This window comes from Eleutherodactylus coqui, chromosome 2, assembly GCF_035609145.1.
Source record: "Eleutherodactylus coqui strain aEleCoq1 chromosome 2, aEleCoq1.hap1, whole genome shotgun sequence".
NCBI classification, from domain to species: Eukaryota; Metazoa; Chordata; class Amphibia; order Anura; family Eleutherodactylidae; genus Eleutherodactylus; species Eleutherodactylus coqui.
In genome coordinates this window covers 165,088,643-165,114,177 of record NC_089838.1, presented here as the reverse complement: position 1 = coordinate 165,114,177, position 25,535 = coordinate 165,088,643, and the positions used below count along the sequence as shown (strand labels likewise).

Below are 25,535 nucleotides of genomic sequence, written 5' to 3'. Positions count from 1 at the left end.
TCGCGGTATATATGACCAGAGTTCCCCTGATGTGCGGGCAGCGCGCTGTTGGATCATTAGGGAGCAGTCAGGGGTTTCTGGATCTAGCAGACCCCCCTGCCTCTGGACAATAAGGTATAGATGCCTTTCAGCACGTTTATATCTTACTAAAAATTGTGTCTTAGTCAGAAAAATATAGCATATTAAATACATTTAGACTACACCAAATATAAATGAAAGATTTTCAACACTGCAAATCCATATTAAAAGGAACCTGTCACATCCCCACAGCGCCATAAACTAAGTAACAGTGCTGTTGGGGTGATGTCACAGGGAGTGGGTGATGTTTTTTGCATACTACTCTGTTCTCTCCATCCAGTGCTTTCGCCTTCTAATGATGTGACAGGCTCACTATAAAGTGAAGCACCAGTCCACAGTAAAAAGTTCACTACACGGGCAAAAGTAATTGTAGTGGTAAAATACTGCACAAACTATAAGGAGTAAAACTCGGACAACAGAACAAGAGAAGGACTTCGGTAGTCTAGTTACAAGCAAGCCAAGCAGCAGTACTCAATGTCAAGCAGCAACTGCAAAAGGAAATAACATTTTGGGGTAGATAGATTATATATCTAAAAATCTGTGATCCCAGTGTAATATTTCCGCTCTATAATCCCTTGTGAGGCCACATCTGAAGTACGAGGTTCACTTTTGGGCTTCGCATTCTAAAAATGATACTGAGAGCTGGAGAAGGTTCAAAGGTGGACGGCTAGATTCAAACATGAACGGGTGGTGTCTCTTACAACGAAGGGCTAGAACAAAAAAAAAAAACTCAGACTCGTTCAGTGTGAAGAAGAGACGCCTTAAGATGTGACATTTACATGCATAACTGGATTTGTAGTCAATACAAAAAAAAATTGGCACAAGGATTGAACAAAGTACCAGGAAAGGCGATTTAGGCACCTACAGTACATATGAAACGGTTCTTTATACAAAAGTTGCTTCAAAACTAATTGGGTGTCCACCTTAAATACATGAATGAAAAGGAGGGCACCAAATATGTCCACTATACATTCTGCATGTGGAGTGAAGTTTTTAGTGATTCAGAGGATCACGTCAAAGCCTCCTATCTATTTAAGCCCCGGTTTTCAGAAGTTGAGGTTATAGCCTGCCAAAAATATTGGGACTGCCAAGTATTAATAGCACCAGCAATGAATCCAAGGTCTCATTTTCTCATTCATCGTCTGATTTGTACTATTAATGTGAAAGCTGGAATCATAGTGGTTGCCATAATGCTCAGTACTCCTGCCAGAGCACAGACACATGCAGTTCAATGTTCTTAGAATGGGTCATAATACAGAATTTTACAAAATGACTTTCATAAGTAAACTGTCTTCTCTATTACACATCTGAAAAGTACAAGGTTACAATAAATGACAATTTTCAACCTTATATAGAGCCAAAACCATTAAACAGACATGTAGACACGCAATATGTGTAGTAAGATTGGGATGGACATTTTTGTGATGGCACTTAACGTCACATTAGCATCACAAGAGCGCCTGTGAAGCAAGAAGTTTCAGAATACTGGCGGTTTATGCAAAGGGAAAAGTTCTGGGAGACCCCGACCCCTGTAGTAGAGGAACATGTGGATTGTATCTGTGAAAACACTCACAAGTAGAAAAAAAAGCACAAAACCTTGTATAAAAAAAAACGCAAGTAATTTGGTTGTATAACTACTACTTTGGGTTTTTTTTTAAGCATTTAAAGTGTCTATTTCCTTTATAGTAACCTTGTATAGCTTCTATAGGAGACAAGACAAGTGTCGGGAGGGGGGACACTGGTCCCCAAAATACATGCTTCTAACATATCGTAACAAACGCAGAATGAGGTCTACATTTCTCCGCTTCCCAACAGAATAAAGACGGCCTTACCTGCTGAATGTTTCTCTGGGACTGTAAGCTGGACTGCAGCCGCCGCAGTAGGGGAATGCCATTTCTTGAGAGTCTCTTTAGCAGCCAGTAACTTTGTACCCGCTCAACAAACTGCTTCTTCCGTTGAATTGATACCTGGTTTATTATTTTGTTTATTCTACAGGAAGACATGAAGTCATAAAATTGTTTAATATAACAGAATATTAGCAACAAAAATATTTCACAGCCAAACAATTCATCGGTTACATTCAAAAGTGACCACCTCAGGAGCAGGCTAAACTGAAGAGCCAACACCTGCCTAGAGCCTTATATGAAAGGCTCTCGTATACACCAATATCATCCATAAGACTAAGGCCTCATCCACACGGGCACGCACCGATTCTGTGTGGGAAATCCTGCATGGAATCCTCCTGTGCCCGCTGCCAGCGACCCTGTGTACCTGTCAAAAGTCATCTGTCTGTATGCGGATGAGCCGCCAGCGCACATGTGCAGTATAGAGGACGCAGCGTTGTTGCCTAGGTGATGGCGTGGATCTGCAACACTTCTGCAATGCTTATCGCCGAAGTGCTGTGGGAGGGATCGCTTCCATTGACTTCAAGGGAAGCCATCCCTGCATATCCGCTCTAAAAATAGAGCATGCTGCAATTTTATTTTGGTACAGAGCGGCCGCAAATAGAATCCACTGGTGTGCATGGAGAGAGGAATCGCCACACATCAATGGGCACATTGAGCAGCGGATCGTCCGTGCCTGCTGACAAGCGCGGAACCCGCTGCTTAATTTGCCCCGTGTGCATGAGGCCTAAAGGGGTGTTCATATCATGATTTATCCATCCACCGTATACATTGTGATACAAGGAGGGAAAAGACTAAATATCAAAATGTATCGATCAACATGCCAAGAGACTATAGTTGGTAGACCATAGTGCATGCTTTTGACTACACTTCACCTCCCTTAAAAAGGGAACCCAATCGCCTTTGAGCCCCACAAACTACGTTAAGGGACTTAAAGGTGAGTGAAGGGAGTTCAGGAAGCAGTGTGTCCCCCCGCCCCCCCCCCCCCCCGCACGCATATTAGCAGTTTACGCTTAGGTTAAGCAGCGCTGCTGATTAGAGCCACCTGATTGGCTCTTCGGCACCACGTGACTACACAGCGTGCACGCGCATTGCCTTCAGCAGCTGTGCACTACACACTACAGTTAAGCAGCACGGGGTTAGGTTTAGGGTTAGGTTTACGGTTAGGAAAAACTGACCCATCCAAAGATGGCAGAATTGCATTTTTTTTTTTCACATCACTTAGAAATACTAGGTTTTCAGTAAATTACAAGGTACACATTAAGGCTGGGTTCACACTTGGCGTATTCCCGTCGGAAATCTCGCGGTTTGGCCGCAGCAAAAACCGCGAGATTTCCGCCGGGAGAACCGCCGTGGTCTAAGCCGCGGCCGCTTGCTTTTCCGTTGCAGCCAACGCTCCCATAGAGGAGAGCGCGGCCGTGACATAAACAAAAAAAACGAAAGTAAACAGACATGCTGCTTCTTTTGAAACCGCGGCTGCGGCGGCCGCAGCTTCAACCGGATTTACCGCAGCAGATTAGCCGTCCCATGTGGACGAGGTTTCTGAGAAATCTCGTCCACATGGCTGGCTAATCCCGATACTAGCGGCCGCGGGCGGTTTGGCCGCGGGCGGATCTGCTGCGGCAGAACCGCGGCAAATCCGCCCTGTGTGAACCTAGGCTAAGGCCGGATTCACACAGACATACTTGCACACAGAAAATTAGCATGCACAATACGCAGAAAATAGAACACATTATAATCAATGGCTTTGTTCACATGCACGTATTTGTTGTGCGCAATTCCGTTCTGCAAAAAAAACAAATAAAAAACACGGCATGCTCTATTATGTGCAATTGCGCAGGAAAAGAACACGTCTTGACCTCATTAAACTAATTGGCCATTTCAAAGTTAAAAATTCTAACTAGACAACCCCTTTAATTACACAATGAAGTTATAAATACAGCCAGTGTTGGGGGGGGGGGGGGGACTTGTAGCAACAGAAACCCAGGCAGAGCTGAGGTAACACACATGGCCAGTAGTGAAGTGCATCAGATGAGCCTCCTAGCAGATGTGCCTACCATGTGGCACGTCTGCTACACGCAGAGTTTAATTTCTTTAAGGGGCTCTTTAAAATTAGAAAAACCCAGTTTCCTTCTTCCAAGAACAGCACCATACTGGACCACAGGTTGGATGTGGTATTGCAGCTCAACACTTCGATTCAATGAAGATGAGCAACTATACCAGACATTCCCTTTAAAGATGGGTGGAACACTGAAAATTCTTGTTGCACCTGTCCTGAAAAACTAGGCGGAGCACTGCGGGGTCAGACATCAGCAAATACAGCTTCTGCAAACATACTGATGTTTAACATGATGCGTGTAAACACACTGGTCTGGATGTAGTGTGGAAGCATGCAAACAGGTTCTCTCCCAACACATCTGCTAAGGCCCACTGCCCACGGACGGATTATCGCTGCCGAATTCGCGGCCAGATGCCCGCCGCATACCGAAGCAGTGTCAGTCCATAGACCTGCTAGCTTAAAAGTTTTTCCACTGCCCGCAAGCAGAAATCAACCGCGATTTTCCTGCTCGCGGGGGAGAATCACAGCAATGTTCTATTCTGTTTGGGAAAATCACATGAGCGGCTTCCATCGCAATTAATGGAAGCTGTCCGTCCCGTGATACTTCCGCAGTGAGCACTGCAGAAGTATCGTGGGAATCCATGTCACAGCCCAATGCATCATGCGCTGCAAGCCGGCTGAGACACTCGCGGCGGACCCAGATATGTGAGCATCGGGACTCTGGGGGCTCCAGGACTGATTCTGCTGCGAGATTTCACAGTCAGAATCAGACCGGGCCGTGGGCCTGAGGACTAACAAAGGGAATATGATGCACGGCATTTTTGCAGGAATCAATGTGTTCACGTGATCGCCCATTTTTTCTTTTTATGGTAATGCGGTCCTCATAAGTGAACGGTTTTGGACTCATAATGCATTTCCATCCCAGGGCTCTATATGAAGACAATATTCAAATGGAACCATAAGCTTGCATTAGTAAAAGAGGCAAAAGCTACCTAAGAAAATAAGACCTACTCTGAAAATAAGCCCTAGCCAAATTTTCACAGAGGCTTGAAATATAAGCCCCATCCTGAAAATAAGCCCTAGATATACTACATTAAAACAAAGCAATATATTACCAAGCAGGCTCGGTCCGGGTACACACCACTGCTCTCTAGAGGTTCAGAACAGTTCCCGCAGTCCTCGGCCGCTCGTACATCACCACTTCCTGGTTGCGGGATTCATAAATCTCACCTCCAAGAAACGATGGCCGTGATTGGTTCTTTAACCACTGCTTAGCCAATCAACGCAGCGCTGGACAAACTAATTACAGCCATTGCATTGGTTCATCCAGCGGAGCGTTTATTGGCTGAGTAGTGATCAAAAAACCAAAATCACAGCCACTGCTTCCTGGAGCCGGGATTTACGAGTCCTGTAACCAGGAAGTGATGTTGTACGAACGCCCAAGAACTGCGGGAGGCGCGTTGGAGCTGTAGAGAGCAGCAGAAGGGACCTGCACCGAGACTGCTAGGTAAGGTTGCCTGTCCACAGGCGTTGCGGTATCCTGCTGCGGCTCTCCACCGCGGGAGCCGCTACCTCGGGAGCAGGAGCCAGCTGTGAGCCTCTGACAGATAGGCTCACCGTGGAGAATTACGTTAATTCGCAGCATGCTGCGATTTGCCGGCCGCGAGCGGAGAATCGCTATAATTCTCCGCTCGTGGACAGGGGGGAGGCGCTCTCCATAGCAACGCTATGGAAAGAAAGCACTCTGTTCCCCATGGCCGGATTATCGCCAAGGGGAGCGCAATGAAAATATGCCTGTGGACAGGCAGCCTAAGTATAATAAGACCTTCCCTGAAAATAAGACCTACTGCCTCTTTTGGGGCACGTATATAAGACAGGGTCTTATTTTCGGGGAAACATGGTAATGAATTCTCGCCGTGGGATGCGACCTGTGCCCCAGTATTGAGCTTATACTAACCTGTCCGGCGTCTTCTCGCTCTGGGATGTGCCGGCTGGCGCACAGCCGCACATGCGCAGTGCAGTCTCGACACGTCAGCATTGACGTTTCTGTGCGCGTCTCTGCAAGTTTTCACGCAGTCAAATCGCGGCTGTCTGCATAGGATTGCATCTAAAGGCAGTGGGCATGTGTGCAGGAGGCCGAACAGGGAGGGAGGGAGATAAGATATAAGTAGTATTAGGGAGGTGTGGAAAATTCTACAAAGTAAGAACACTTTCAAAAACAGAAGTGTTAAGGCTGGGGGGTCACACGGGACGGAATTCCAGATGGAATTCTCACGGAATCGCTGTGGCGAAAAACCGTGAGATTTCTGCAGAAGCGCAGCTTCAAAACCCGCAACCTTTAGCCACGGGTTTTAGAGCGGTTGTACAGTAGGTATTCCACTGTGGCTTTCTCTCCTCATAGAGGAGAGAGGCCGCTACGGAAACGAAAAAAAAGAATGACATGCTGCGGAATCGAATTCCCCGCCACATGTCAATTTTCATGCGGCTTGGCTGCAGCGTGGATGAGATTTTTGCAAAATCTCGACCACTTTGCTGGCTAATCCCGGGATTAGGAGCCGCGGGTGGAATTGCCATGTGGACTTTCCGCACGGAAATTTCGCCCCGTGTGAACCGAGCCTAGTAGTTTGTCCATTAAGATGAACAAGAGAAATCTAAATCAAATCAATATTTGGTGTGACCACTGTATTTGCTTCAAAACAGCAACAATTCATCTAAATGCACTTGGATTATAATCAGGTGTATGATTAACCGATTATCATTTTCATGTATAGGTCGAAACAGTAATTAAGTGAAACAGAAACAGCTGTGCAGGAGGCTCAAAAATGGGTAATGAACCACCAAACTGCTACAAAGGTGAGGTTGTGGAAGACAGTTTCCTGTCACAGCTCGGACACCATGGCAAGACAGCAACACGACACAATGTAGTTATATTGCATCAGTAAGGTCTCTCCCAGGCAGAGATTTCACAGCAGACTGGGGTTACAAGATGCCATGTTCAAGATCTTCTGAAGCAACACAAACAGGCAACGTTGATGAAAAGTGGTCAGCCAAGGAAACTCATTGAGGCAGAAGACAGACATCATCCTTACTTCCCTTCAAAAATCAAATGTCCAGCAGTGCCATCGGCTCGGAACTGGTAGACATCAGTGGGACCCAGATACACCATCTACTGTTTGGAGAAGTCTGGCCAGACTGGTAAAATTGCAGCGAAAGAGACATAACTGACGTAGAAACAAGGCCAAGCGACTCAACTGTGCATGAAAATATAGGAACTTTTATTACAGCAAAAAAAAAAAAAAGTGAAATATTTTGCTGTAATAAAAGGCAGTTTGTTCACCGGAGAGCGGCACAGTAATGTGTCTGCAGGCAACAGTGAAGAAAAGTGGAGGTTCCTTCCATGTTTTGAGCCCTGATCAACATCATCAAGCCAGTCTGGCATTACATGAAGAGACAAAAGGATCTGATCAAGCTACATCCACAGAAGATCTGTGCTTAGTTCTCCAAGATGTATAGAACAACCTCTCTGCTGAGTTTCTTCAACAACTGCGTGAAAGTGTACCTGGAAGAATTAATGTAGTTTTGAAGGGCTAGGGTTGTCACACCAAATATTGCTTCGATTCAAATTTCTCATTTATTCGCTTTGCATTTTAAGTGACAAAAATAAAACTTAAAAACTTCTATTCTTGAAGGCATTCTTACAGCATTGGGTATTATTGTACCTTGACGCCACCAGAAGCTAGTGGTTTGACAGGAGGAACGCTCCTCTCACACCCTAAGCTCCCGATAGGGAAAAGGCAGGAAGGTCCTAGCAGCCTGCTGACACATTTCTGCTGGCCCTGCAGGCTTAGGGTGATTGTTACTGTTCTTCTTAGGCTTACATTATTACCTGTAAATGCTGGCATGTTACCACTGTAATAATGTAAGTCTAAGAAGAACAGTAACCCTCAGGCTAAGCCTCCAATGCCGGCAGAAATTGATGCAGACACTGCAGTGTCTCACCTCAATCCCGCCCGGCATTTTACGCATGCGTCCCACCCGGCCCCCACCTTAGCCCTGCGCACCATGACAGCAACCGCGGGTTCTGTGCTGGTAATCACGTGTGCTCTGTGACGGCCGCTCTCCCGCTCGCAGCAGGCATTTAAAACACATTCTGGTGGCACAGCAGAGTAAGATCGCTTTAGCCTCCCTGCTGGCCAGGTCGCGCAGTGCTTGTACACTGAGGGGGGGGGGGTTCCACCTTCTGGGGCGCCGCCAGGGAAGCTACTTGCAGCTGTGGCTGCACCACCGGCGGCTGTTGTATGGCTTTTCTAGCAATCTTCAGTGCCCTTCCAGGACCTGGTGCCGTAGAAGCTGTGCAGCCAATCAGGTACAGGGGGGGGGCGTCACCCACCTGTCAATCTTGGCTCCACCAAGAATTCCTAATGGTGTCAAGATACACTAATACCACAGTATTTTTCATACCTGACTAAAACATTTACACAGAACTGTGATCTATAAAACACGACTGCATTTTCTAGGAGTCTTTGCAGCTTTGTGGTCACATATTAGACTTCAAGCCAGGCCACCTGCAAGTATTAGGAAAAGGGGGCAGCTTTAAACTAATCCAGAATGTAGATGCCCATCCTAACCACCAACCAAAAGATACCAGAGCACATTGCCTACACCGCAGCGCTGTTCCACTGAAGAGAATGCAACAATGCAGCAGGTCCTCAGCGAGGACAAGTCATCAATAGCTTTTGCCCGGAAAACTACAAGTATTAAGAGGTTTAAATTATGCGTGGTCAACGGCTAAACTTCAAGTCACACTTCATACATAGAATTAAACGGAGTTATCCGGTTTCTCAAAATTGATGGCCTGTTAGGCTAGACTGACCCTGCAGAGTTTATATCAGTCCGGCAAGCTGCTCGTACCAACTGTTGTGAATGAGAACGCTGCAGCTTATATAGCAGCCTGTAGGGTGAAACAGCTTGCTGGATAGATGCCACAGAGCACCAGGGCCCCTTCACACTGCTGCCTGTCGGGGCGCCAGGGTGCAAATCCCACTAATCAACTTTGAAAACCCCAATAACTTTGATTATTTGATAAATACATTAGTTATATTGTCCGCATCTGTTTGCAGAACTGTAACGTCCCCCAGCAACTCATGCTGACTCAATGTGTGTGCGGCGGTGGTCGAGAACAAAGGTCATCTCATAGGATCCTTAGGTCATAGCTAGAGATGAGCGAGCATACTCGCTAAGGGCAATTACTCAATCGAGCATTGCCCTTAGCGAGTACCTGCCCGCTCGGAAGAAAAGGTTCGGCTGCCGGCGGCGGCCAGGGGAGATATCTATCTCTCTCTCCCCCCACCCCCCCCCTGTTCACTGCCGCAACTCACCTCTCACCCGCACCGGCAGCCAAACCTTTTCTTCCGAGCGGGCAATGCTCGGTCGAGTAATTGTCCTTAGCGAGTATACTCACTCATCTCTAGTCACAACCTTCACCCCAGATTATGTCACACTTGATGGGAAGAGTAATGTTGCATGCAGCGCTGGTCTTCCCATCAAATCAACCACAAACCCAATGGATCCTTTAAAGGCATGAGAATCCAATAGACAATGGTGTTTGTTATAAACCACAATGTAGATGTGACTAGAGCCCTACACCACAAACTGTAAAAGTAATCAGCTGTAAAAATAAAATATACCCCACCTCCAGGAAGCTAATGCTCTGACTGGTTAATCCAGCACCGCATCAGCCAATGAAAGCCGGCGCTGGATTAATCAATCACAGCCATTCAAGATGTCATTGAACGGCTGTGATTGGTTAATTGAGCGCTGGCTCTAATTGGCTGACGCGGCACTCGATTAACCAATCAGAGCATTAGCTTCCTAGCGGCGGGGTATTCAAGCCTTGCTTCCAGGAAAAACTGATCTGTCAGCTTGAAGGAGGAGGTGGTAGCCTACAACAGCGACGGAGACCAGCGCGAGGACAAGAACCCTGGCAGTAGGTATTATTAGACACCTCCGAAAATAAGACACTGCCTCTTTTGAGGCAAAATTTAATATAAGAGGGTTTTATTTTCAGGGAAACACAGTATCTGCATGTGGCAAAAGCGCACAGTACAACAACATGGAGGGCAAGTGTAATACCCACATCCCCAATGTCAGGGTTTCAGCTCCAATAAGCCCCTTGAATTAAAAACTTACTGGAGCTGACAGATCTCCCTTGAAAACAATGTATCAGGGATGATAGAACCACGCAAAACCAGAACTGCATAAAAAGTAAAGCTCTGTTCACATCTCGCAACATGAATATGTCCAGCATATGAACAGCAAAAGCTACTAAGCGTATAACAAATGACCCAAGGCCAAAAGTTATTCTCTTTACCCTTTTTTCCCCAACCCTAGGCCGGCTGCACACGACTGGATCGGATTCCGTATGCGGGAGACCGCATCGGAATCAGTCCCTGACCGCAGCAGACGTCCGCACGTACCTGACGTCTGACGTCTTTATCCGTACTGCAGATGGCCGTGGTGAGCAACCGTCAGACATGGGCAGTACAAATTTTTTCTCGAATGCGGTTTTTCTGCCCCGTCTCTAGGCGATGAGACGGGTACCCGCGACCTATCCGTTATGTTAACTGCAGATGGGCCGCAGGTCAGACGGCTTCTATTGACTTCATGCACGAAAATAGAACATGCTGCAATTTTTCCTTCAATCGTGAAAAATCGCAATTGATTTCCACGAGTGTGTAGGAAAAAGCAATTTTACATTGCATGTTACGAATGGCATTTGCTGCAGATCTGCAGTGCGGACGACAACCGCGGACTCTGCAATGCAAACCAGTTTGTGTGCCACCGTGGCGCAAGTCGAAGGTATATGTCAAAGAATACTTCCACCATACACCTTGAACAAGATGCAGACGGGCTTAGAACTGACATATCATTAATACATTTGCTCCCATCTTACCTCTGAGGTGGGATATCCGGTACACTGACCGTTGGTACTACTGTACAGGTCTCGGTCACAGCTTTTTTTGATTTCTTAGCTTTTTTCCTAACTTTAGATGTCCTCATAGACTTATCAGTGCCTTTCCTACAAATGCCATTCTTAGATTCCGGTTCTTCATAAATATTGATTGGCCTCCGGACGCACCCTGAAGGAGTATGGGCATCACAGTATGCAGTCTTTTTTACAGAAAACGTTGTGCCGCTCACAGTCACTTCCTTCACAGGCTCCATTTTCATGTATAGCCCAGCTTTTTGGGCACAGGTGACATGGAAAGCTGTATAACAGTTCGCTTTATGGCACTGAATGCAGGCACCAACACCTTTTTTCTTGCAGAGGTAGCAAGTTAATTTCCATCTCGCTGGGGGAATGTTCCGAACACCGTCAATTGGTTCAATAAAAACAGTGTTTGCAAACCCTACTTCCGGAATCCATAGAGCACAAACCACATGTCCCCATCGATCGTCGTCAGTCTTTTTAAAGGCACCGCCCCTGTTTGGGCACAAGACGCACTCAATAGCTGTATTACCGGACTGCAGGCAATGCCGGCACAGCCACTGTCCTTCTGGGATGTATGGCACGCCATAACACTCTTGATGTACTGCTAGATTACACATATCACAAAACAAGATAACATTACTATTCTGACATTCACCGTCCATGCAAATACAACACACAGCATCCTCATCAATTAACGACTGCTGGTCACCCTGCTTTTGGTTTTCAAAGTAAGATTCTTTTTCAAATCGGTCCATAAGAAATTCAAATATGTCTTGAGACACTACCGAGAAGCCTTCGCTTTTCCTTTTCTCGTTTATTATTTCCAACCATGCATAATCCTCCTCGTCCATGTCATATTCCACTTCTTCGTCCAACTCTTCAGAGGACTTTTCCTGAAATTTGTAGTATGCAGCAGACCTATTGGGGGCAGATGGGGGGCTACATTCTATGACACGTACTTTGGGCTCTGGAAGAGTGCTGGTGGTCGCATGACCATGAGTGGTTGGAAGAACTTCACTTTTCTTTTTCGCTTTGCTCGCTTTGTGTCTTTTAGACCGCAGACATACCTGGGGAGGTTGCTCACTATTTTCTTTATTGCTGTTGCATTCGCTCATTTCTTGAGCAGTGGGATCATCATCAGAAATGATATCCAGAGGATCAAATATACTTATTCTGTGCAAGCGTCCCTCGATTTCAATTTCAACCATTCTCTGTGCCTGAGCATATGTCAAAGTCTCTCGAGTAGGGGAATGTTTAATACTACATGGAGAAGTAGACGTCCTGGGGGCAGAGACCCTATGCCAACGTCCTTTTCGCCTCATCTTGAGAGATCTAAAATAAAAACAACAAGTGTTAGTTGAGAAATGCTGGCATTAGATAAGGATATACCCGAGAAAATACGGATATTCAAAACAGTCTTAAAAATGGTAAAATACCTTCTTAAATGGGAAAGAAAATGTTAAACAAACCATATTACTTTTTCAAGGTTTGGCCAATTACTAGCACTAAACAAACAGGTGAGCCGATCACAGGTAACAGACAACTCCTCTGGACTACATTCACACGAGCGCAAATCTTTTGTATGTCGCGAGATGCTTAAAATTCCCGCGAATATGAACTCCATTCTTTTGAATGGAGTCTTAGGGCTCCTGTCCACAGGCGATTGTGCATTGCTATGGAAAGTGCATCCCCCCTGTCCACAAGCGGAGAATCATAGCGATTCTCCCCACTCAGCAAATTGCGGCATGCCACGATTCTCCACGGTGAGCCTATGTGTCAGATAGGCTCACCGCGGAGAACTGACCATTCTCTCCCCTGCTTCCGGGCGGTGGAATATTGCCCAATGATATTCCGCAACGCCCGTGGACAAGGGGCCATACACAGGAACGATGTTTCACCTCAGAGATGGTGCGACATGCAATATATCTCTCTGCAGGTCCTATCCCTCAGAACTCAACGTCCATTGTTTTCGATGGGATAGTCAGACATTGCATGCCATGTGATCTGCAGTTTGCCACTGAAATCAATATAAAGCAAGTGCTGGAGGATAGTCATTTTAGAAAAGTGATGCAATGTGTTTTTGCGTGACCACCACCTCTTATCCACAGGTAACATGCATGCTGACACGTGCGATATCAGGCCGGGTTTCTCCAGATATCGCACTCGTCTGTGTGTAGGTAGCCTCAAAGATTTCAGGCAGAAGTCTCTATGACTGATTGGTACTTGCAGGGATCATGTGGTTGCCATCTAAACGCTATCCACATGTTTACAACAGATTTTCATTTCGCTTCCTTTTCTGGTGACATAACTACACAAGGGCTTGTTTTTTACATGATGGGTTGTATTTTTTTAATGGTAAAATTTAACATACCATATAATGCACTAGGAGTATAAAGTTAGGGGAAGAGAGCTGTAATCTCCTCCAATATAACTGTGTGACCATCACCATTAACTGTGACAAGGGAGCCCCCTCTAAGCATTTAGTTTCTGTGGTAGGGTTTGTGTGTAATATCACACAAACTGGGAATCTGACTAGTAACTGAACACATAACCTCAAGTAGATCCGAGCTGGTCAGAACCGAGATCACATGACTATCTGAGGAGGAAGAGACTGGGAGTTACAGACAGAAATAGCTAACCAAGGTATCACTACCTCGCTTATATATACTGGGGAGAGGACTTCATAATGAACGAAAAATCCCCGGAGCGGCCCTTTAAAAGTGTTGATCTTATGAACAAGATAGACAGATGCCCAGATGTTTGCACATTACTTTGTATACTTTCTCTTGGTTCTGATTATACTAGTGTGTGGCCATCACATTTGATATATTTAGGGATGGTGCCAGCCATCTTTATTTTTGTCTATTCCCCGAGGTAAGTACCTGCTAATCATTACAAGACAGGAGGTGTGGAAACGATGTGAGCGCACAAACCATTCAATCGCAAACAATTGATGTCCTGGAAACAGTTACATGTTTGTCCTCCAACATGCTCTAGTGTCCGCTTTCACACGGGTGAGATAATCGTGAGAGATTTGTGTGTTGCAAAGCGCACAAATATGAACCCCATTTTTTTGAATGGGGTCATATACATGGGCGATTTTTTTCTCCATGTCGCAGTGCAAGAAAAAAATTTTGGCATGTGTTATGTTTGGATGTAGCCTTGGAACGCATCGCCCATTGATTTCAATGGGGCCGCCAAAAACATTGCGGGGCGTGAAAGGTTTCCCGTTGAAAACATTTAAATGATCTGTGGGGAAATCGCACGTTGGTGAGCGTGGTATTGGGGCGAGTTCCATGGCCCGATGTGCCACTCACACGTGTTAAATTTGCCTAAAAGATCCCATATCCTTTCCATACTTTGGGATTCACCTGCTCACAAAGTGTTCTTGCCACTACCGGCAGCATGAGCTCGTACCTGCACAGGTAGCCCTGCTCCTCCATACATAGTAAACCTTATTACAATGGCACGTATGTCTCCCAGCACAGTTTCAAGAGCACAAAGCAGCTACCAGGACACAGGCTGCTATATGAAGAGACCAGGACAGGGTCTTAGAAGGGCGCCGACCTAGTATCACAATCTTTTCCTTTGTGCAAGGAAGAACAGGTGGAGCACTGCCCGAGCCTTGGAGAATGTCCTCCAACAGTCTACTGGTCTGCAGGTTTACAAGGCTGGCAAGAGGGCCCGACGTCCTGTATTGGGACCTGTGCTCACAGCCCAACACCGTTCAACTCGATTGGCATTCAACAGACTGGCTGGTTTCTTCACTGAGGACATGACAGATGTGGCAGTCTGGGGACTCTGTGGTAACGGTTATACTGCCGGCAACATCATCCAGTTGCCCAATTTTTGGAACTATGTGCATGGGGCCTTCTGCCACCTCTAGTACAAGTTTAAAACAGAAGGGCGAGGTAAAACTATGTGACAATCAGATGGTAATCACTGGCAGACAATGTAAGCCTAGGAAACAGACTGGTGCCTCCAGCCACCTTACTTAAAGGGGTTGTCCCGCGCCGAAACGGGTTTTTTTTTTTTTCAAACCCCCCCCCCCGTTCGGCGCGAGACAACCCCGATGCAGGGAAGTAAAGAAAGTTTACCGGAGCGCTTACCTTAATCCCCGCGCTCCGGTGACTTCAATACTTACCGCTGAAGATGGCCGCCGGGATCCTCTGTCTTCGTGGACCGCAGCTCTTCTGTGCGGTCCACTGCCGATTCCAGCCTCCTGATTGGCTGGAATCGGCACGTGACGGGGCGGAGCTACACGGAGCCGCTCTCTGGCACGAGCGGCTCCATAGAAGACTGCTGAAGACCCGGACTGCGCAAGCGCGGCTAATTTGGCCATCGGAGGCCAAAAATTAGTCGGCACCATGGAGACGAGGACGCTAGCAACGGAGCAGGTAAGTAAGAAACTTTTTATAACTTCTGTATGGCTCATAATTAATGCACAATGTATATTACAAAGTGCATTATTATGGCCATACAGAAGTGTATAGACCCACTTGCTGCCTCGGGACAACCCCTTTAAGGCCCATTTACACACATAGGTTTTGAGTGATTGCTTTGCATAAACTGCTAATGGACACTAACAACCATTAGCTGCTTATCACCTTCATTTGCATGTAAATGAGCCTCAAGGTACTTTCTGCTGAATACAATGTAATCAGGGCTCCCATGGATAATACAGTAACATGGACCGCAAACAGCACACGTTATCTTCTCTCCGGCTGAACAATGAATTTTATGCTCACCCAAAAATCCTCATTCAGTTGAAGAGAGAAAGATGTGAGTATTTACACACAACGATTATCGCTCAAGCGATGGCTTCTGAGCAAATTTTGAGCAATAATTGTTGCGTATAAATGGACCTTTACAGGATACCGTGTACAGGTGGAGCTGAACTGAAAGCACTAAGGCCACTCATACAAGAGTCTGTAAAAACACTATCAAGACGGATTTTAGCAGTTTTTCTAACATTAATGCATAGTTTAGGAAAAAGGAGGAACAGGGAAGAAAGGGACCTGTAGGTGGAAGCAGCATTCATCTCACATACCTGCTCGTACTATTGTTTTATGCAAAGCTTGCTATTTCACAGTAGTTTCTAAGTCGGTCTAAACATTGACATTAGGCTGTCTACACGCTGCAGCTAGTCATCTACTAGGGCTGGGTAATTAATCGAATTAGGGCTCAGGTCCACGGGCATTTTATCACTGCGTATTACGCGTGTGTGGCATAGCTGCCTAATACACTGAATGGAGTCAATGGCCTTTCATTAATCCACACAGACCGGCGTGTAAACGCTGCATGTAGATATGCATAAGAAATAGGGTGCGGCATACTTTATTTTCCCGTGTACCAAGCAGTGAGCCCTATACTTTAGGATGCAACCCTGATATGAATCAGAGCGGGGATTTAAAAGAAAAAACAAAGCCCACAACACTAGAGTCACACTGTGCATGACAGCATGCGTAAGCTTCACGGACAGGTCTAGTACGGTCTCTGCCGGCATCCCATACCCCGATACAACACCCGTGGACATGAGCCCTTATTTGATTCATTTGCCACTTTAGTGCCCCACGATTCAGATTTTTGCCTGAATAATGCAATAAGTAATATGCGGCCGAGGTACGGGGCTAGTGGGGCGCAGACCGGGGGATCAATGCATAGCACTGATGAGCCCACGAGCCATGCTTCAACTAAGCATAGCGCTGATTGGGCCAGTCTCAGCCAATCAGAGCTATGCCTATGTACCACGCAGTGCCCCGCTCCAACAGTGCAAAGCTGCTGAAGCAATGTCAAGAAGGAGGCTAGCACAGGGATACCACTGACAGTAGGGGGCGCTGCACAGTACATTATCACAGACGGGGGAGCTGTAGAAGAAAGCACTACAGAGGGGGAAGCCGTGATGACTGAGGGATGTTGATATTACATTACTGGAGGGGGATTAAAACCCCATCCTTCATGTCTAATTTTATTCTGATTTTTATCAGTAAGGCCTCCTGCACACGGGCAGAAATTCCGCGGCGGGATTCCCCGCAGAATTTCCACCCGTATACGCCTGCATAGGATTGCATTACAAGACACAATCCTATGCAGACAGCCGCGATTTGTCTGTGCGAAATCCCGCGCAGAAAACAAATCACAGCACGCTGTATTTCTGTGCGGGGCTCACTCCCCGGCCGCCAACTCCGATCTGTGCCGGCGGCTGGCACATGAAACATCCGGGGCCGCAGGAGCAGGTGAGTGACGTGCTGCTCTCAGTAGGGGCTCGGGTCAGGTCGCGCTGCGAGAATTCTCACAGCGGGATCCGACCCGGCCGTCTGCGGGCGGCATAAGGCTGGATTCACACACAAACACGCATCAGCGTAATTTACTGTACTTTTTGTACATGCAACTTATGCACAATTGCACGTGTAAAAAAAAAAAAGGCGCACCGATGCTCCCAGCCACAATTAGTCTAATGAGTCCAAGAGGTTCCTTTCTCTTGTGCAGTTACACTGTTTCATGCGCACGCATTTGTACATCCCCAATGACTTTAGGGCCCAATGTCCATTTTCATGCACGGATTCCACCACTGACTTCCACAGCAGAACCCAGCCGTGCCCACAGACAGGACAGGAAAATGCATTTTCTTGCCTGTCCAGATCCAGTGCGGGTCTCCTCTGCGCCAGCCGGATCTTTTTTTCAGCACGTGGATGCATCCTTACATGCCGGCGATGTGCCGAACGCATGCGAAGGGCAAATTTGTTTATTTTTTTAAATCTCCTGCTTTCCCGCAAATCCACGGCACGTCCACATTGACAGCTGTGGCGCGGATCGGACTGCTTCCAGTGAAGTCCCACGGGATCTGCAGAAAAATGGAGCATGCTGTGATTTCTTCTCACATGTGCGAACCACACACTCTAAATTATTTTGCGGATGCTAATGCATCCCTAGAGGCGCCTAAGGCTGCGGATCTCCCACGGTTTTTATAATTAAAATCCGCCCGTGGACATTGGGCCTTGTAGGGACTTCTGCTGCGCAGGATAATAGAGCATGCTGTGTTTATTTTGAGCGACCGAAACGCAGGAAAAATGCACACATGTAAACAAAACCATTGAAATTGAAATGGAAAATTCACTGCATATTTTGCGTGTGCAAATCCATTTGTGTGAATCCTGCCTAAGGGCACCTTCCCACGAATGGATTTCCGCCATGTAATTCGCGGCGGAAATCTGCTGCGTTGCCCGCAGCTATTAGGTTCTATTGAACCTAATAGCTCAGTGCTCACGGTGCGGAATTCCGCACCGTGAAATCTGCCGTCCTCACTTGCGGCATGCTCTATTTGCCACGGGTGTACGCGCGGACGGCTTCCATTGCAGTCAATGGAACCCGCCGCTCACACTATCTTCCGCTGCAGCACAGCGGAAGATAGCGTGAAAACGCTTCCCCGCCTACCGCGGCTGCGTCATATGACGCGGCCGGCACATCACGTGACACGGCGGCCGTGAGCGGGGAAGCTTGGGGTCTCCTGGGGGGCGCCGTCACGAGTTCCGCCGCAGAATTCCGCGGCGGAGCCTGTCACAGCCGTGTGCAGCCGGCCTAAGGGTGAATGGCCACGGACGGATTTGCAACACATTTCCTGTGGCAGAAATCCACATGTGAATTTCGCAGTGGCATGGCTCTATTGAAGCCAATAACGTCTGCCTGCCAACGCACACATGAGGATTTCTATTGCGGATTTCCGCGAGCGGAAAAAAAAAATATCACAGCATGTTCTATTTTACCGCAGATTTACGCCACGGGAGGGCTCCATTAATATCAAGGAATGGAGACCGTGAAAAAACGCGATCACTTGCTGGCACTTTCAAGGAATGGAGACCGTGAAAAAACGCGATCACTTGCTGGCACTTTGTTTTGAATCATGGTACTCCCACGGCGTGAATCTGTGGGCATATGCCGCTCGTGGGCATGATCCCTTAGGGTGGACCATGAAACAATGACAGTTGGCTTGTGAAGCCTGTTTATAAGGGTAAACGTTCGCTTGTAAATCACTCATATGCGCTGTACCAGTGACCGCGAACGACTGAACAATTAGCATTAAGCCGACGACCAATGGGAATCAGGGGCTTTTCATTCACCGTTCAGTTTCAGCCTGCATAAAAATAATCATTGGCTTCTCGTTGCTTTGAAACACTGAATTAGACGATCACGATTCCCAAAGATGATCTGTCCGTGTAAACACGCTGCATGAGCGTTAATAAGCTGGCGATGAAGTCAGCAGCTTCGGTAAACAGGAATCGTGAGGTTATGGTTTGGTGGAAAAGGGCCAGAAGTCACTACTTATACTACAAAGAAAAACACAGACTTTTACAGCAGAAATCAGATGATTTGGGTTTACGGCCGGCGGTCCACGGGCATTGCGATATACCGCCGAAGGAGCCGCTGCAGGAGAGCATTATGTCACTGCGAGTTACCCATCATAATGATCGGTTCATCACAGGAAGTCGCAGCATGCCACGATTTTTATACGCAAGCGAAAAATGGCCACAATTTTCCACTTATGTACCATCGGGCTGCGCTTTCTATAGGTATCCTATGGAAAGCGTTAATTGCGTTACCCGCGTTCGGCTTATCACCACAGGAAACCCAGTAAAATATCGCCGTGGACGGGAGGCCTTAATCAGCTGTTCAGCTTACGGCTTATTTACACGTAACAATAAGTCACTCAAAATTCATTCAAACTAATGAATCTGAGCAATAATCGTTCACAAAAAAAGTAAATAAATGGCTCACTTTATTTTGCAGTTGTCTATTGCTGACTTCAAGTCAGTGGAAATAAAAAAAGCTATCGCTGAATCGTTGGCTTCTCGTTGCGTGTAAACGCTCTGTGTCACATAGGAGGTGAAGCACTGAGCGAGAAGCCAGCGGCATCTTTCAGCCTACGCACTCTGCACGAGCGCCGACAACCATAGAAGGGCCATTACCCAACCAGTGGGCAAGGGTAACGCGATCAGATCATCTCTGCACACCTAGACACACTCAGGGCTGCTCCAGAATGCAAAGCTGCGGTGAGAAAGTGAACGGTGTGATGAAAGGCGCTGGTCTTGTGGTTTTGGTGTAGGATGCTAGAAGCAGCTCTGGTTATCTCCACACATCAGAGAGCAGCCCCGACGGTAAGACCGGCTTCACACAGACGTATTTACACGCATAATATACAGTGAATAGAACCCATTGATTTCAATGGGCTTGTTCCCGTGTGTATACTGTATGCACATTTCGGCTGCGTGCAGATGAGCATGCCCTGCCGGCAGGAGTAGTGTGGTGGAAGACGCCGATACACATGCAGAAGAGCCCTATTCACGGTGCAAAGACATTACACTGAGTCCACTGCACACGGCAGAGCCGGATGCCACAGCCCGACCCTGACAGCAGCCGGCATCCGCACGTCTCTTCCTCTTCATCTGTACTGCGGATGGTCGCGGCGAGCCACCAGACATGCGCAGTACAAATGACGCAGAATCTGCGATCTGCAGGTTGGACGGCTTCCATTGACTTCAATGGAAGCCGTCTGCATGGAATCCACCCCAAAAATAGAGCATGCTGCGATTTCCTCCTCTGCGAGCGGGAGCCGCAATAGGTTTCCACGAATGTGCAGGAAGAATGGATTTCCCGTAGCATGCTATGTACGGTATTTGCTGTGGATCCGCAGAGCAGACGTCCATTGCAGATTCTGCAGCAAAAACACATTCATGTGCGGGCAACCTAAGGGTTCATGCCCACGGTGTCTGCGTCAAATGCCACGGGTCCCCTGCAGTGCTTTACACATACACAGCCCATACGCTCTGCCGGCAGAGACTATAAGCAGAGTATGGCACATGCCCGGGAATCTGACATCACGGACAACGCTGCGGGCAAGAAATGTGTTGCGTAAGGACAGCGTATCACACGTAGTCCATAGAAGGGCTGTGTGCGATACATGCTGCGATCTATTTCTCATGCGTAGCGATACACAGGGTCTACACGCTGGTGTCCAGAAAGAATGAATGGCCATTGACTGTCATTGCCTCCATTCACCGTGTAACAGTGTACAACACACATGTACTATGGAGTGAAACCTGCCTGTGGACGGGAGCCCTGAGTGTGCCTGCAACGGCGGCCTAAAGGTGCTGCGCTGTAAGACAGATGCCTGCCCATCAGGAAATAACACTGCTCAAATCCAGACACCTGGGACTGCCCCCGCCATCACACATACGGGGGCTGTGGACGGTGTATGAAGAGGCGGGTCCCCACCATCACACATACGGAGGGGGGGGCGCTGTATGCAGTGGCCTGCCCCCGCCATCACACATACGGGAGGGGGCGCTGTATGCAGTGGCCTGCCCCCGCCATCACACACATGGGGGGGGGGGGGCGCTGTATGCAGTGGCCTGCCCCCGCCATCACACATACGGGGGCTGTGGACGGTGTATGAAGAGGCGGGTCCCCGCCATCACACATACGGAGGGGGGGCGCTGTATGCAGTGGCCTGCCCCCGCCATCACACATACGGGGGGGGGGGGCTGTATGCAGTGGCCTGCCCCCGCCATCACACATACGGGGGGGGGGGGGGCGTGAACGCTGTATGCAGTAGCCTGCCCCCACCAAACATACGGAGGGGCTGTGGGCGCTGTATGCAGTGGCCTGCCCACACATACAGAGGGGGGCTGTGGGCGCAGTATGCAGTGGCCTGCCCACACATACAGGGGGGGGCTGTGGGCGCTGTATGCAGTGGCCTGCCCACACATACAGGGGGGGGCTGTGGGCGCTGTATGCAGTGGCCTGCCCACACATACAGGGGGGGGGGCTGTGGGCGCTGTATGCAGTGGCCTGCCCACACATACAGGGGGGGGCTGTGGGCGCTGTATGCAGTGGCCTGCCCACACATACAGGGGGGGGCTGTGGGCGCTGTATGCAGTGGCCTGCCCACACATACAGGGGGGGGGCTGTGGGCGCTGTATGCAGTGGCCTGCCCACACATACAGGGGGGGGCTGTGGGCGCTGTATGCAGTGGCCTGCCCACACATACAGGGGGGGGGGCTGTGGGCGCTGTATGCAGTGGCCTGCCCACACATACAGGGGGGGGGGGGCTGTGGGCGCTGTATGCAGTGGCCTGCCCACACATACAGGGGGGGGGGCTGTGGGCGCTGTATGCAGTGGCCTGCCCACACATACAGGGGGGGGGGCTGTGGGCGCTGTATGCAGTGGCCTGCCCACACATACAGGGGGGGGGGCTGTGGGCACTGTATGCAGTGGCCTGCCCACACATACAGGGGGGGGGCGCTGTATGCAGTGGCCTGCCCAAACATACAGGGGGGGGGGGCGGGCGCTGTATGCAGTGGCCTGCCCAAACATACAGGGGGGGGGGGGGGGGCGCTGTATGCAGTGGCCTGCCCAAACATACAGGGGGGGGCGGGCGCTGTATGCAGTGGCCTGCCCACACATACAGGGGGGGGCTGTGGGCGCTGTATGCAGTGGCCTGCCCCCATCATCACACGTACAGGGGGGGCTGTGGGCGCTGTATGCAGTGGCCTGCCCCCATCATCACACGTACAGGGGGGCTGTGGGCGCTGTATGCAGTGGCCTGCCCCCATCATCACACGTACAGGGGGGCTGTGGGCGCTGTATGCAGTGGCCTGCCCCCATCATCACACGTACAGGGGCTGTATGCAGTGGCCTGCCCCCACCATCACACATACGGGGGCTGTATGCAGTGGCCTGCCCCCACCATCACACATACGGGGGCTGTATGCAGTGGCCTGCCCCCACCATCACACATACGGGGGCTGTATGCAGTGGCCTGCCCCCACCATCACACATACGGGGGCTGTATGCAGTGGCCTGCCCCCACCATCACACATACGGGGGCTGTATGCAGTGGCCTGCCCCCACCATCACACATACGGGGGCTGTATGCAGTGGCCTGCCCCCACCATCACACATACGTGGGCTGCATGCAGTGGCCTGCCCCCACCATCACACATACGGGGGCTGCATGCAGTGGCCTGCCCCCACCATCACACATACGGGGGCTGTATGCAGTGGCCTGCCCCCACCATCACACATACGGGGGCTGTATGTAGTGGCCTGCCCCCACCATCACACATACGGGGGCTGTATGTAGTGGCCTGCCCCCACCATCACACATACGGGGGCTGTATGTAGTGGCCTGCCCCCACCATCACACATACGGGGGCTGTATGTAGTGGCCTGCCCCCACCATCACACATACGGGGGCTGTATGTAGTGGCCTGCCCCCACCATCACACATACGGGGGCTGCATGCAGTGGCCTGCCCCCACCATCACACATACGGGGGCTGCATGCAGTGGCCTGCCCCCACCATCACACATACGGGGGCTGCATGCAGTGGCCTGCCCCCACCACCACACATACGGGGGCTGTGGAGGCTGTATGCAGTGGCCTGCCCCCACCATCACACATACGGGGGCTGTATGCAGTGGCCTGCCCCCACCATCACACATACGGGGGCTGTATGCAGTGGCCTGCCCCCACCATCACACATACGGGGGCTGTATGCAGTGGCCTGCCCCCACCATCACACATACGGGGGCTGTATGCAGTGGCCTGCCCCCACCATCACACATACGGGGGCTGTATGCAGTGGCCTGCCCCCACCATCACACATACGGGGGCTGTATGCAGTGGCCTGCCCCCACCATCACACATACGGGGGCTGTATGCAGTGGCCTGCCCCCACCATCACACATACGGGGGCTGTATGCAGTGGCCTGCCCCCACCATCACACATACGGGGGCTGTGGAGGCTGTATGCAGTGGCCTGTCCCTTTAAGCAGTGCAGCGCTGATAGGCAGCTGAGTGTTTGCCAACAGCCGATCCCATAATGAAGCCCCGCTGCCGGCCCTGCTGACCCCGACGGCGGCTCAAGAGTTAAATGTCCCCCCAAACTTGGGCCGGGAGCCAGCCCCGTGACGTCACTGCACCAAACACTTTCCCGGGCCCGTTCAAATCAATGGGTGGCCGTTAGACGGCGTCCAGCGCCAGTGTCAGCCGGCCGGCCGGAGCGGCAAACATGGCGGCTAACAAAACCAGCGCAGCAGGCAGGAGACAAGCGGCGTCCTCCTTCCCCTGACGCCGGCTGGGGATGGGGGAGGAGAGAGCGGCGCAGCCACAGGGCGCAAGGGGCGTCGTTACCTGAGGACAGCGGGCTGACGGTGGACGGTCGGGCGAGCGCCTAATGGCGGCCAATCGGTTTCCCAGGCTGCCCGCGAGCTGCGGCCACCGCCACGGAGCGACCACAAAAGCTTCCCCTCCTCTCCAGACCTTCCGGTTTGACTCCCTCCCCTGAACGGTGCGGAAGGAGGAGGAGGGGCCCCGGGAGCAGCCGCGAGCCCCTTCCCCGGCTCCGTGTGCACGTCCTGGCCTGTCCCCGGCTGTACACACGGCGGCCGCGGCTCGGCCCAGATTCTTCCTTTGAAACAAACAATGCGGTTTCACCAGAACGCGTACCGCCCCTCTCCGCTGGAGCAACGTAACGGCGTCACGTCCGCTACGTGCCGCCATGATGGAAGAGGCAGGGGTTGTGCCCGGATCACAGTGTTGTCATGGTAACGAGGGAGCGCACTAGTGGCAGTGTGCTGGAAGCATCAGGCCAGATAACCAGTCAGCAGCCCTAGGAGGAATGGAAGCAGAGCTGGGATGGTTGCCACGGGCGACAAAGACACTTTATCTTTTAGTTTATTTTAGCCAGTCTTAGGCCTCATGTCCACGGGCAAAAGAAGAATTAAAATCCGCAGCGGATTTTAACACTTCTCCTGCCCGCGGATCCGCATCCCATAGGGATGCATTGACCACCCGCGGATCCGCACCCCATAGGGATGCATTGACCACCCGCGGGTAGATAAATACCCACGGATGGTCAATAAAAGGGATTTTTTAAAAATGGAGCATGAAAAAATCTGGACCATGCTCCATTTTCGTGCGGGTCTCCCGCGGGGACGGCTCCCGCAGGCTTCTATGGAAGCCGTCCGGATCCGCGAGAGACCAAAATCGGAATTTACTCACCTGCTCCGGATCTTCCCTTCGCCGCGGCTTCATCTTCTCTCCGTCACGGATGGATCTTCTTTCTTCGGGCCAGCGCATGCGTGAGGCACGCAACCGACGTGCCCTGTGCATCCGCCGGGCCGAAGAAAGAAGATCCGGCCGCGACGGAGAGAAGATGAAGCCGCGGCGAAGGGAAGATCCGGAGCGGGCGAGATGTAAGTTAATTCTTATTTTAAGCGCTCATGTCCGCGGAATCCGTAGCGGGCCTGATTTTCCCCGTGGACATGAGGCCTTATAAATCTCTGCCTTAGGCCTCATGTCCACGGGGAAAATCAGGCCCGCTACGGATTCTCCGTGGAGAATCCGTAGCGGGTCCCTCCTGCCCCGCGGACATGAGCGCTGAAACCCGCATGGAAATGGAGCATGTTCCAGATTTTTTCATGCTCCATTTTTTTTAAAATCC

General features: G+C 49.9%; 1 protein-coding gene across 4 annotated transcripts in view; it reads right to left on the bottom strand.

Annotated features, from left to right (window-relative positions):
- The window catches only part of BRD1 (bromodomain containing 1), a 65,404-nt gene extending 40,890 nt beyond the window's left edge, over positions 1-24,514 (bottom strand). For all 4 annotated transcript variants that reach the window (XR_010790319.1, XM_066591886.1, XM_066591887.1 and 1 more), the window contains exons 1-3: positions 24,224-24,514; positions 10,994-12,364; positions 1,911-2,067 (exon numbers count right to left, since the gene is read on the bottom strand). Coding sequence is in view for 3 of the 4 variants with exons in the window: in XM_066591886.1 (XP_066447983.1) it covers positions 1,911-2,067; positions 10,994-12,354 (1,518 nt within the window). In the remaining variant the exon portion in view is untranslated. The remainder of the gene's footprint in view (positions 1-1,910; positions 2,068-10,993; positions 12,365-24,223) is intronic.
- Positions 24,515-25,535: the final 1,021 nt, after the last annotated feature.